Raw genomic sequence first — 14,159 nt, forward strand, 5'->3', positions numbered from 1 at the left:
GTCTCGCTGACATTTGCCAAAGCCCATAAACGCTCCAAAATCTGCTAAATTACCTCAAATGTGACACCCCACCTTTGTCTCTGTACTGCCCCCTCTCGAACCTCTTGGGGCAATACGAAGAATTCCACATACTGCGGATTGCACGATATAAATTGGCCGTAAATAACATAAATAGAGAAAATGGTGGAGACATTATAAAGATGTAGACTTGCTCCTAACAAATCTGTGCGATTTTACGAACCTTAAGCATTTCTGCACTACAAAAACATGTTCTATTCCTATTTTAAAGCTACCACATCTAGCTTCTTGTTAAACGTAAGGCTAATGGGGGTATCCTCAAGACAACATGAATATGTGAAGAATTTCGTTTTCACTCTAATCAAAGATAAAGGCTGTTTTTCTTTTCTGTGACGGTTACAAATGGCGGCACCACAGTTGACACTACGGGGGTCATTGCGACCCAGGCGTTAAGGTGTTAACGGCGCCGCAAAAGGTTGCAGCGCCGTTAACCCCTTAACGCCTTACTACGAGGTCCCTTTGCGGGTCCCGACCTTAACGGCTGGTCTGTGCCAGCCGTTAAGGTAGGGACCCGCAAAGGGACCTTGAAGGTAATTATGGTACCGCAATTTGCAGTACTGCAATTGCTGCCTTCCCCATTCCCATTGAGCCCTATGGGGCAAAAATGGGAATGGGGAAGGGCCAATGGTAAATGAGGAATTACCGCCCCGCCAACCTTGGAATGGGCCGTTAATTCCACATTTACCATTGGCGCAATCGGTAAAATACCGGCGGCAACCATGGCGCAACTAGCGCCTTGGTTACCGCCTGGTTCGTAATGACCCCCAATGTCAATTCAGTTGAAGTAAACCCATTCTTATACAAAAATAGGTGTAACTTTTCATAGTACTGGGAAGGTCCAACTAAGTGAGACCGCAACCATGTACAGGCCTCCTTTATGATAGCACTCAAACAATCACGAAGGTAAGAGCTATTGACTTCTGGTGCAACGTGTTGGTCCACTAAACTTTAATCCATCTAAAAAATGACATCTTATTGGTCTTCATAGTGGCTATGATATAATGTGATATGATGTGGCATTTATGACGCGCCAGTGCACAAGTGTTTCTAGGCGCGACACTAGAAGCAAACATCGATCCAGAAGCTAGAACGTCGCGACCCAGCTATACAGCAGGCAAACCTCGGCATGGCAGGTTGATGCTTTATTCACCTTGTAATCTTGCCAAGGATTCTCTCACGTGTTAAGTATATTGCAGTGGTAGTTGGTTTAATATTTTAATGTACCTAAAAAAATTATGTGGCCCTAAATTCAATGTGTTGCCTGCATTTTCTAAGGGCCAACAGATATGCAAAAGTGGCCAGTGTTCCTTTATGTAATAAGCCCCACTGGAGGAAAGTGCTGGTATATTGTACCACCCAAATGATGGGTCCCAAGTATGTAACCGTTTTTATTGAGGTCCTTACCTAATTATAAACACAGCCGCTCATTAAATACGAGGTGCATACACTGGCCCTGACCTGATTAACAGGAGAGGGGACTGCAGAATCTAGGTTCACACCCTCTGGTAGCACAATAGATGAATTATGTATTAACACAAGGGGTACAACATGGAGACTACCCCTACTGCAAGTGCAAAAACATACCTTAGTGCCTACAACTGCTTGAGATATATAAGAGGGAGATGCTAAGCACAAAAAAGTCAGTCTTTTGCTCACCCAGTCTTTTCTACGAGTATTTATTATGGAAAAAACTCATTGAAATGTTTATTCTTTTATTTTTGGGGGATCCTCCAAAAGTCTCCCATACCCTATTTTTTTAAAAACTATTCACAACTCCCTATACATTTCGATTGGTATTTTCAGTAAAACAACTGGTTCTATGTCATTTCATCGACGGTTGTAATTTCAAAGGCTATTGTTTATCCAAAAAACTCTTCAATATTTTTATTTTGTATTTTTGGGAGGATCCCCCAAAATCCCCCAGCCCCTAGTGTTTTTTAACTATTCACAAGCCCCTATATATTTACAGGAAAAAATACTCGTGAAAAAACCCATCGAAATTACGAAAAGGATGTTATACCTGGAAATTCACTAACATGAGCTACTCACTGCTGATTTGAAAGAATTTAAGATGCCTCGCTCAATCACAATGGATCCAGTAGAATTAATGTCAGAGGTGCCAAATAGAATGTCCACTATCATTAATAGTGGGAGTCGGTGCATAGTGAAGCTTGAGGCCCTGCTCATATGGTTATATTTTGTCGTAGGTAATCGCTGTCCAAGTTACTGATCTTGAAGCGAAAGTGTGGAGCTCTAAAAAGGGCGAAGACCACCTAGAACACAACAGAGCCTGATGGTAAGGGATCTAACACATTCCGAGCTTGTATAGGTGCTAAAATATATCCTCGCAGGGAATTCCTAGGCCACAGATTTCCCATGTCTCTTTGACCAGTGCCTAGTGTGAACACATCACAAAAGGACACTTGGAATGCAGCCATTGTAGGTAAACAATGTCTCCCTTCGAAGCTTGCTGAGTGGCTGGAGAGCTGGACGTAACATAAAGAAGAGAGGAGGAACTTAGACTATGGACGTCTACTGAAGGTAGGGACTGGATTCCACACTTTCTGATACTCTACTGGGCTTTGGAGGGCAACCTCCCATTATGCAGCAGATGTCCTTAATTCTGTGAGGCGCAAAACACCATTTCAGGTATGCTCTGGATAACATGACCACTGGTGTCTGTGGGGATAATATCACTACAGACCGTCATTTATTTCATAGCAAGATGAGGCCAGCAAGCAGAGGACAGCAAGGTGGCACAGCCCATGGAAATCTCGGGGGCATTTCTTTTTGACACTCCTCTCAATTCTTTCAATGAGCCACTCTGGTAGTGGATGCAAGGAAGGAAGTGGCAATTAACTTCCCTATGTGATTCCGGCATCTCCATGAGGAAAAGAAAAAAAGATTAAAGCTTAGGGGAACACGCATGGGATGGATCTTCATAATCATAATGTAAGTTAAAACAATAAAATCGGCCTGATTACAAGTTGCAATTCTGTTACTACAACTTATTTGGGTGGTAGCTGAATTACTGCCATGTTTCCTGCACCGCCAGATTATTAATTTGTAGTTAAAGTGAAGGATTTACCACAAATAACCATCTCACAGTGAATCTTATACTTAACGTCCAATAATTCACGGATTTACCAGACAGCAAATGTGCCGGTGGTAAAGCTGTCAAAAAATCCCTATGGAGTGGTATGAACTCCAAAAATAGATAATTACCACCACCCTAATCCTGTGGTAAACTCACAAGTCCAAGTGGCAGTAACAGTAATTGAGCATGTGTAGGTGTGTGAGTGTATGTACACATCATGCAAATGTGAAATGTTGAAAGTGGGGTGAAGTCTCTGGTGTGTGTTTGTTTGTGGATTTTGCAAAGTGTAAAGTATTGCTGTAATAGTCAATGCAATCATGAGTGTTTTCTTACAGGTACACATGTTGGCATGTTTGGTCAAACCATCACAAGGGTGTTCTGAGCTTTCCCTTTAAAATGGTTGATTCCTATCGATTGAGGACACAAAGGTCAAATGACTCTTTGTATGGAGCTATCACGCCCTGACTGCTGTGCTCAGAGCTCTGCTAAAGGAACAATTCAATCCCAGAATTTAGAAGAGCTTTGATTCCGCATTCTCCCTAGCTCTTGGGCCGTTAGGGACCTTTTTGGTGACTGATGTATTTCACATTATTTAACCTGCCTGGCTTTTTCAGTTGTCTGGTGACAATGGCTAAATGACTAAAATAATGTGGCATGACAGAAGGACAATGTTTAGGGAGCTTTTTGACACTAGATATATCATGGAAGACATCTTCACTATTGAATTTTCTCTCAAGGTGTCTGCTATAGGATAACACATTGAACTAAGCATCAAGACAAGTGCTGCACAGTGTTAAATCGGGTTTAGATGATAGCCAGCGATCTGTGTTGCAAAGGGCATCGTCTATTGTATAGATCAGAGATGGTAAAAACACTGCTCAGCAAACCTTTCCCTCCTGCCTAACATTTCCCTCAGGTGGATGATTACCAGGGGAAGAACATATGTTAGATGGACAAAGGATAATGTCTCTACATGGCTGAATCAATCTCAGGCTAAGGTGAAATGTTTATTGCAATCATCCATTTACTGTTATGCTAAAGAAAGAACTTTGATACAATTAGCTACTAAATCATATAGTTGGCATTTCCTAGAATATTGGTCTGCTGAGAAGAAACCCAAATACCTATATGCATTTCCCCATCAAGCCACAGTTAGATCCTACCTTTTGTTCAAATAGTTGTGATACGATGGAGATATTAGGTGCTAAAATTGGCATTGACAGAAAGTTGAGACTCTATGATTATGTGGCACGGCAAATATAGAGACTGCCAAACAACTTCTTTGCTATTGTGGTAATCTTAATCAACTGCGTGAAAAATACCTGAAACAATATAAAAATACCTGTCTGTCTGATAATATAGGAATGATATGTAAAGATCTGATGGAAGGGAATGATATTAACCTAATATTCCATATGATTACATTTTATGATTTGATTTTAATTATTTTAAAAGACTTGTCTGCTGGTATTTTTTGTATTATAATGTATTTGATAAGAATTGTTTTTGGATATTGAAGTAAGCATGTATTTGAATTATGTTGTATGTGTAAACCCAGTGATGGGTATCAACATATTAAATAAATAAATAAACAATCTTGCCTTGTTGTTTTTGCTCAGTTAAAGAAATACAATCTTTATGTATTCTCTTGCCCCCGGATCCAATCACACAGAAAGGGTTCTGGAAAGATTCTGTTCAAACGAAAGTAAGCCTCAGAGCAAAACCTGAAAAAGCAAGTATATAACCCTGCACATGTCACAGGTGTAGATGTTGCAGTGATGTTGTCTTTCAAGACAAATCATAGGATCTATCTTTTGTCTTTTGTCTTCGGAGACCATGCCTTTCCAACACACATTGATAGATTCCCACTAAAAGAGGTTTTAACTGCCATGACTGAAACATGTCGGGGCAGCGGTCTATCTGAAAGAACTTGATGGGACAGACTCATCTGTGAATGTGGAGCGCAATAATATTGTCAAACATGTGAGATCTTTCGTTTAGGTTGTACACCATTTGTACTGTATTGTATGCCCATCATGAATATGAGAATTTCAATATATATGTTTGGACATTTTGGAAGTAGTTGTGACTGTAGGTCAGTGGTATTCCATCTTTTTTCATACGAAACTCCCTTGTGTACACATATTGTTTTGGTGCCCCCACACGCTATAATTTCTAATATTTTCTATTAACAGCAATGCATGTAATCCCATTTTAGAGAGCCTCACGCCTACTTCTGGACATCCTTTGTTGCCCACTAGTGGGGGGGGGGCAGCCCCGCAGTCAGAAGACAGCTGCAGTACAAGTAAATCGTTCTGATCAAACCTCAAAGATGAGATCTATAGAGGAGTTTGAATTAGTCCCAAAATGGCACGGAAATATCCATGCATGGCTCTTGTGGTTAGAGCGATGTCAACTTTGTAATGAAGTGAAGCCTGTTGTAGTCTTGGTTCTGTTTTATGGTCAAGTGACATGTGTTTAATATTGAGACCTTGATGTGCTTTATCAATCCACCTGGGCCATACTTGATTCCAAATCCTTCCATAGTTAGGCAAGTTAGTGTCCCATGGATATGTCTCTGGGTTTCAGATTGTGGTTGCCCGACTGTGTGATGGAGGCCACCATATCATAATTGGGTTTGCATGAATGAGGTTACACAGATATTGGTTAGGACTCAAACATCCAAAGTTATGTATTTATTTGTGGCTGCATAGACAAATAATGCCGGTCTATTCTAATGATCTCGGCAAATTGTTCTGCATATTGTTCTCGTTTTTTTGGCTCATGATTTGTATTATATTGCTTTTTATGTATTCCTGTTGTTTCATGTAAAGCACTTTGGTGTAAAGCGCTATATACATTTTAATAAATACAAATATGGAAATTAGTACAACTCTATTAAAGTTTCTTAGAGTGGCAAAGAGGGAATGTGTGATGCAGCAAAGACACACACAGGACCACGGATATGTGGCAGTAATGGGATTGATTTAAAATGTAGTCATCAAGAAATGTAATTAGACAAGAGAGATACCTCATTGTATTGAACATCACCTGTGAGGTGAGAGCAGGAGAGAAGTTGTGGTGGAAAGAGTGAATCTTTCCTAAGGCTTTAGCTGTCACTAACGAGGAAAAAAACAAACAAAGCTCTGCATGAGCCTTTAAATAGACCAAGTTGTGTACATGTGTTTTAATCGTGTGTCCCTACTCACTCCATTTATCAGGAACCGGCAAAGCCAATACGTCTGGCATTGCAAATCTACAGAGTAAACCATGTGTTGTCCTTCTCCTGTACCTTCGAAATGTGCAAAGGCAGATGTGTTGACGTTTACGATGCTCATTAAGTGACAGCCACTCTGGATTGGGAACATTCTAGACGTTTATACATGGGGCTCTCGATCCGTAATGGCTCCCTTCTTTAACCACACAAACAGTGTAGTAATAATGGTCACAACAAAACTAACAATCAAAATATATGACTTTTCAAAATTGCAAAACACATTATGGGAAGAAACCAAGCTCTTAAAAACAGCATTCAAAAACGAATGTTCCCACTTCAAGTTCTGCACTCACATCTATACGTTATTTGCTACTTTAACTGAGCCTTTGCTATAATGCACCCGCTCTGTATCACTTAGAAAATGATTGACACTGAGAGCACTCAGATGAATGGTTGTGCCACCTTTCTAGATAGACCTAAATTGCCAGGACCATACGATCCTCTTCAAGGAGTCTCTGCTCCCCAATACCTAGGCCATGACATCGCCCCTCGCTCCACCTGACTCGCTAGATGCCCGCCCCGCCCTCCAGCCGGTAAAGCCGCACTCCTCCTCTGTGCCCCTCTGTATCCTTCCCCCTCACCCCGCTGCATATCTGTTCTGTTATTACCTCTGAAAAGCGCTCATTATCCGTTGTGTACCTGTATTGTTGTACACCTCTGTAAAGCGCTCTGTTGTTTCCTGAAGATAGGTCCACACTCAATTAATACCATAATGATAATAACAATACAAAAACAAGGTCTCACTAATGGTGGAAAGGCATTGATGGATTGCTGGAAGGTCTGGGAGGTGTTGGGGGCTCCTGCTTCTTCTTGCTCCTTCCAAGGACCGATGTTAACATTGCAATTGACATATTAGCAAACTACAATGCACATGTGTGTGTTCATGCATTGCAAGTGTGTGTTTTATGAGCACAACTCACACGTATTGAGATGTTATTTCTTGAGCAAGCTCAAATATGCTTCATACTGTGCACCGAGCCCATGCTCCACGAGTGGAATTTCATGTCTCAAACTGTATCCAGAAGGTGCTTATTTCCCAAAAGAAATTTCACATGATGTGAAGAACATGGATTCTTTTCCAAAGAGAGGACAATGCTCACTAATGTTTACGGTATCAGGTAATATTATCCCCCACCAATAATATCACCATATATATGGTCGTGTTTTAAGGCCATAGGCGATATTATTAGTGGGGATAATTTATGAGGTTATTGGGGCCGGGATTGCAGGGATGTCTCCCGCTCCATTCAAAAAATGATGGTGATATTCTTGTATGGCGATGTTTTTGTGGGGATCTTAACACATGGAAACATGTTTACTTGACTAAGCTGCCCTGTCTCTGGGTCATTCACTTATATATACAAATATGTTTTAATAATTAGATGTGAACGTGCTTAATTAGGAGGAAATTAGTCAATTTAATAGGGATGTTCTAGCATGTTTTCTTTAAGGAACTGCTGAGATGCTCTCCCTTTGTGTTGTCTAAATGCCCTTGAATACAGTATCCCTGGAAATATGATTTTAAATAATGGCAGAAGGAGCTCTACAGCATATGAATAATGAATAGGAATTCTTTAAAACACATCAGTAGCATGCTCCAATGATACATGTGACCAGGGCAGGCACCTTCTTTTTTGGCATATAACATGATGTCCAGCGTGCTTATGCAAACATGCCCCAGAAGACATCATGAGCCCCCTTTCTAATTAGGATGTTTCTCGATTTCAGGAAACATGTTTTCACCACACACATTAATTTGTGATCATTTTCCTGCGTAAACTGGGCCCCAGGTGTTGAAGGTCATGCTGCTGAATCAGCGCTTCATGATGGCATCCTCTTGAAATGAGCAACATGCAGACTCAGCCTGTGTATTGCACTGAATTCCCTCCAGAGGTGGCAGGGCCTCTCGGAGGAGTGGCTCGATCTAACGTGGACGTTTATTGAGCTTTTGCATAACCGTACGGAGGCAAGATGCCGCTATCTCATTGCAAGTAAAATGTTTAACAAACGTAGTATGGCTGCTGGGAACATATTTGAGAAATTATCGGAGCTACAGTCCACACCCCTGATGTCACATGGAACATAAATAATTGACAAAATGACAACATTATATGTGTAGCTTGGCGTTCCATACTATATAGGGCCTCATTACAAGTTTGGTGGTAATTCAGTGATAAATCCACCGGAATCAGCCAAACAGATCTACCATTACCACCACTTTGTGCCACGGATTTACAGCAGGATTACAAGTGGTGGTAGGTTGTGCAACTCCCCATTTCTTTGAGTCCAGATGACTCCATGGGGATTGTGGGAGAATTACCATGGGTGTTAATTATGCTGGAGGTAATTCAGCCGATTTTGCCATTTTTGGGAAGGTAAGGTGCAGGATTTACCTCCAGCATTTTGCTGAAGGAAAATTCCCACCTCACCACCAGAGTTGTGCTACACTGGTGTGGTAATGTGGCTGTAATGGAGTGGTACCAAAGTTACGACTACATTACCACTATTTTTTCCTGCACTGCCATACTCATAGTGAGGCCATGTCATGCTATGCCACTATTGTTCCAATGCTCAATGATCACCAATCATCAATCATTGGGGCCTATTCAATACGCAAACCTGATCAATTATTGGAGACAGGAACAATCACCAATGGAAACAGCCAAAAGAGATTCAAATACTACTCATGTGAGGTGACAACACTACCTCCAGCACATAACTCTTGAAAGGACTTTGAGCCCCAAGCCCATCATCTGCCAAATAACTCCTCCCTCCATCAATCACCTTAGAGCACAGCCACAAACACACATCCCCCACGTGAAGATTCAACTCTATACCCACAAACCAACTCCATGCAAAGAATTCTAAAACAACAGCAAACCTATCTCACTGACAACGAGTTCAATCCTCTCCCCAAAAACAACTCCACATCCATAAAACCTGCCTACATTCCAATCCATTTGTACTGCTTGCTACCAAAGAGGATGTGTTTTCAACTCACAGCTTTCAGGAAAACCCCACAAAGGAAGATTCATCTAAGTGAACCTACAGCTCCCTCTGCAAACTCTATATCAAAAGTCAAACACTGCTTGAATCCCACACCAAACCAAAATCTGCCAGAATGACAGACGTGTGAGGCTATCAGTACGTTCTTCATCAAAATTATCAATAGCAGGCTCCATGATGAATGATCCAAATCCTCTGATCCTGTTCCACATATCCTGCAATGGACCATTCAACCATCAACCAACCTCTCTCTCATATACCCTTACCTCATCAAAATTGACCACTTACACCAATGATATCTTCCCGGACACTATCCTTAAAAGAAATCTGGTCACCTTCTTGGGATAGTCAATGCCTAACCTCAAGGTCCCTGATGTCCTAAAAATAGGGATTGTATGACAACTCCTGAAAACCCCATCCTCATTCCGGAAGACCAAGCAAACTAGTAGATGATTGTGTTAACAAATCAGGTAAATAATCGAATGACTAGTTCTGCACTGACATTACCAATTTGGGTTCTGCTCTAAATGCAGCACTAAAACAGCCACCATACAGTTCATCAATGACATGCTTCCGATTCTCAATAAAGTGTGCTCATGCCTGCTAGTCCTCCCAAAACTCTCTACTGTGTTCAACATGACCGATCATTACCCATTGCTCACCCTCCTTTCACACAGGATGATGTTATCTGACACTTTTCTGAAAATGTTCACATTCAACATATCAGGTCGACACCAGGCTGTTCAGATGGGATTCCTCAGGCCAAAAGGATGCCCATCACCTGTTTCAGGATTCCATTCTCTACCAAGTCAACTTTAACCGCTATAACCTCTTTAACCTCTATATGGACCCACAGGGCTATGACCTCAGCCTGAAGATCCACAATTATGCACACAATTATGCAGATGATACGGGGGTCATTATACATTTGTCGGTATCCCCTGGTAATTTCAGTGAGATGCTGGCAAACAGCATTACCATTACCGGCACTTGGAATGCCAGAATTACTAGCATAATTCAAGGGCCAGTAAGGTGGGTATTCCCCATTCCATGGATTCCCATTGGACGTCATGGGGCGATTGCTGATACTACCAACACTGGTAATACCGGTGCCGGTAATACTGGCAGATTCTGCTCATAGGGGTTGGATATAGCTCCAGCTGTTCGCTGGAGGTAAATCCTCCATTCCTACCGGCAAACTTGTAGTTTGGCGGTGCAAGAAAAGTGGTGGTAATGGAATTGCCTCCACTTTGTTCACACAAACGCCAAACTTGTTCTGAGGCCCACAGATTTGTACCTGAAGGTTAAAGGCCCACACAATATTGCTTGCCTTCACTTATGCCTTTCAATCATTCAGAAATGAATGACAAGTGACTACAAAGTTAACCTCACCAAAACTGAATTCACACTCCTTGTCCACCCCACCAAGCTGGAACCCAATCAAAGGTGTTTGGACGAAGTGCACATGGATGGGTTAAACCGTCACCCACAAATCACTAGTCTTCATTGTGGACAGCAATCTATCCTTTAAACAACCCATCATGAAAAAGGCTCAAATGGCTTGGTAATATATATATTGCTCTACTCAGAAACTCTGAACACTAGTGCAGACCATAGTGTTCTCAATTATTGACTGGTGTAACACCCTCAACCCAGAGATCACTGCTGCTCACCTGGCATTCCTCAGAGTAGCCCATCATGCTGGGGAAATCACCAGCTCTCGGAAATTTGACTACATCATCCCCACTTCGCAGAAATAATAACACTGGCTGCCCCTCTAGAAAAGGTTCTGGTTGTAAACCACATGCTTCACTTACAAGGCAACCTCCACTGGCACACCAGTCTACTTGGTGGCCAAATTAAAAACACCAGGTGGCAAACTATCATCTTGCAGTAAGACCATCACTAGACTTGACACTATACTGGCTTGCAAAATGTAAACTAGGAAACAGCCCTTCTACTGCTATTCTCCGCTCGTTTGGAACCACATCCTGGTGGCAATCTGGATTGCTCCAAGTACACCTCAGAAGTGGTGCACCATGCAACGATCCAGGACATTATCACTGTACACAATCTTCCGTATTTTAATGGAAAGCTGATAATACTCACATTACAGTTCACCAGTGGCTGATTGCTACCATTTCAATAACAGCCCCAAGTTCCAGAAATTCACCACCATCCCGCCATGGCTTCCTGGATTAACACCCTGAACATATAGAAATCTGCCCCAATCTCACCTACCAATCCACTAGTATCAATTTGTATAACATGATCTAGCCCTTAAGTACTAAGGGTATCTTTATTCATCCTAAATTGCCATCAGGAATTATCAAGCGCCTGGAAACACTATGTTGCCTAACAAACATTCATTAAATAAATAAATAAATAAATAAATAAACAAATACATAAATAAATAAATAAATACACAAATAAATAAATAAACAAACAAGTAAATAAATAAATAAATAAATAAATAAATAAATAAATAAATAAATAAATACATTGCAGGCTTCACCCACTCCAGCAGTTACGTTAATTGATGTGAGTATTGATTCTCACCTCTTTCTGTGCTTTTCTCTCTAGTCCTTGGCTCTGCTAAAGAAGTATTGAACTTCTCTACTCTCACCCTCTGCAACCTCTCTTGATGGTATATATACATAACACGCCTTCCATCATTACAGTGAGTACACATTTGTTCTTTTGGGATATCTGGCTGCCTGTGTATTCTTTTGCAACATTATTATTTCCTGATTGAAGCTCAGGATGATATACTGATTCAGAGTGTGAGTTACTAGCATGCACCGTATTGAAATAGATTGCCTAGGTGCAACAGATACACGTTTGCAGAATGTATACAGAACCTCTACTTTGAATAAGAGAGATTGTTCACCTTTTGATGGCAGCGTGCAAATGCGCAAATGTCCAATGCTCATGTTTGCGCACTTCCAACGGACTGCTCTTATTTGGCTCTGTGTGCATGATTTTTGAAGACATGCTCAGCGAGGGTCAGCAAAGTTCAACCTTCCAGAGAATGGTGTCCCCAAATCAGTTGGCTAAGAATTGCAGCAATACTCTGTAACACTTGCAGAATGGTACGGGTCCCCCCCGTGATGTTCCCTTGTGCCCACCCATTCTCGCACACAGGTGTTGCCTGTTTTGCTTGATTCTTCTACCCTGCTCCCCCCTCACCCCACTCAAGCCTACTTCTGCAGGAGTCTGTCCTGATACATTCTGGTTTCACCATCACCGTCTTGTGGCCAATGCTGGATTTGACTTTTATGGACTTCATTCATTCACGGTGCATCACCCTTTCTCAACTCTCATGCTGGACTTCCTTTGCATCTTGTTCTCATGGGGGCCCTGAATCATGCTGTTCCCATCTTCATCTTGTATCCTGGCTTGCAACATTATGTGTTACTACTGACTTCTGCAATTGTATTCACTCTCCACTCTTGCTTCACCACTCGTTTGACTGCTAACTCTGTTCTCTCCTCCTTTCCTTTCTCCCTTTCCTATCTCCTCCCCTTACTTTCTTCTATGCACTTACTCTATCAGAATTGTCCCTGGACCTAGTATGATAGCAACCTCGTCTGTCTCCTCCTCCCTCTCCTTACTGGTTTTTTCCTCCCCAACCCCCTCCACCACTATCTGAAATGTCGTCAGGCCTAATATGATAGTCGCTTGTTTTGTTCCTCCCCTACCTTTCTGCACCCCTCTCCCTCACCTTTTGTTTTTTTTCCGGCTCTACCAGAAATATCGTCAGGCCTAGTATGGTAGTCGCCTGTCTGTTTACATTTCCTTCCCACTCTCCCCCTCCCTTCCTTATCTATGTTTTAGCTCTTGCACTATCTGAAATGTTGTCAGGCCGAGTACGATAGTTAATTTCACATCCTTACTGTTCATGGCCTGTAAGAATGTCATTGTTTTTCCCTTGTTCCCTCCCTTGCCTTGAAGTGCTTTGAAACACATTGTGTATAGGCGCTATATAAATAAACTATCATATCGTATCTTAAAGCATCCATCGCACAATGTATCCGAACCTTCATTCCACAGATATCAGGGCAGTAGTATAGCGTGCATTATACCATTAATGTCGACTTACCCAGTGCTATTGAGATAACTCTGACCGAAGCTGCAATCTTTTGACAAGGACGATGGATTGTACCAGAATGCCGGTAAACACTGTCCATTGCTGTGGCGCTCATAGCCATAATCACTGTTGGTTCAATGAGAGAAGGGAGCAATCCGTTAACGAATGAAGGGTTATGAACTGCACAGAAGGAATAGAGTGAACATAGCATATTTGGAAAGAGTTGTCCATATTGATTTTGCAACATGATCAATAAAAAATGCAAACAATGTCACCCTTATCAATTGATGAGTCATGCATCCTATTTGGGGGCTATGAAAACAAGTGGACACAACGATAGCTGCAGAAAAGCATCCTTTCCAAAAGAGAGAGAGGGAAGAGGGATGAAAGGTATTGATGGGGGTTCCACAACATCCTTTCATTGGGGCCCTGATGTGCAAACCAAACGATCCCCACTGTATCCCATCGCTTACTGTTATGGTAGCGTTTGCAGAAATAATGCTCATCCATCGGCTAAAAGGTCTCCATTAGGCTAAATGTTAACGGGATTAGATAATCACAATGCTCGAACCAATGTAATTAATATGTGCATATCATTATTTATTATTTCC

At 41.7% G+C, this 14,159-nt stretch overlaps 1 protein-coding gene across 5 annotated transcripts in view; it reads right to left on the reverse strand.

The window, feature by feature from the left end:
• LOC138473193 (VPS10 domain-containing receptor SorCS1-like) overlaps positions 1–14,159 on the reverse strand; it is a 3,088,785-nt gene that overhangs the window by 479,932 nt on the left and 2,594,694 nt on the right. For all 5 annotated transcript variants that reach the window (XM_069611754.1, XM_069611755.1, XM_069611758.1 and 2 more), the window contains exon 17: positions 13,561–13,674. In XM_069611754.1, coding sequence (XP_069467855.1) covers positions 13,561–13,674 — 114 coding nt within the window. The remainder of the gene's footprint in view (positions 1–13,560; positions 13,675–14,159) is intronic.

Source organism: Ambystoma mexicanum, chromosome 8, assembly GCF_040938575.1.
Source record: "Ambystoma mexicanum isolate Mex_15411 chromosome 8, UKY_AmexF1_1, whole genome shotgun sequence".
Classification (NCBI taxonomy): Eukaryota; Metazoa; Chordata; class Amphibia; order Caudata; family Ambystomatidae; genus Ambystoma; species Ambystoma mexicanum.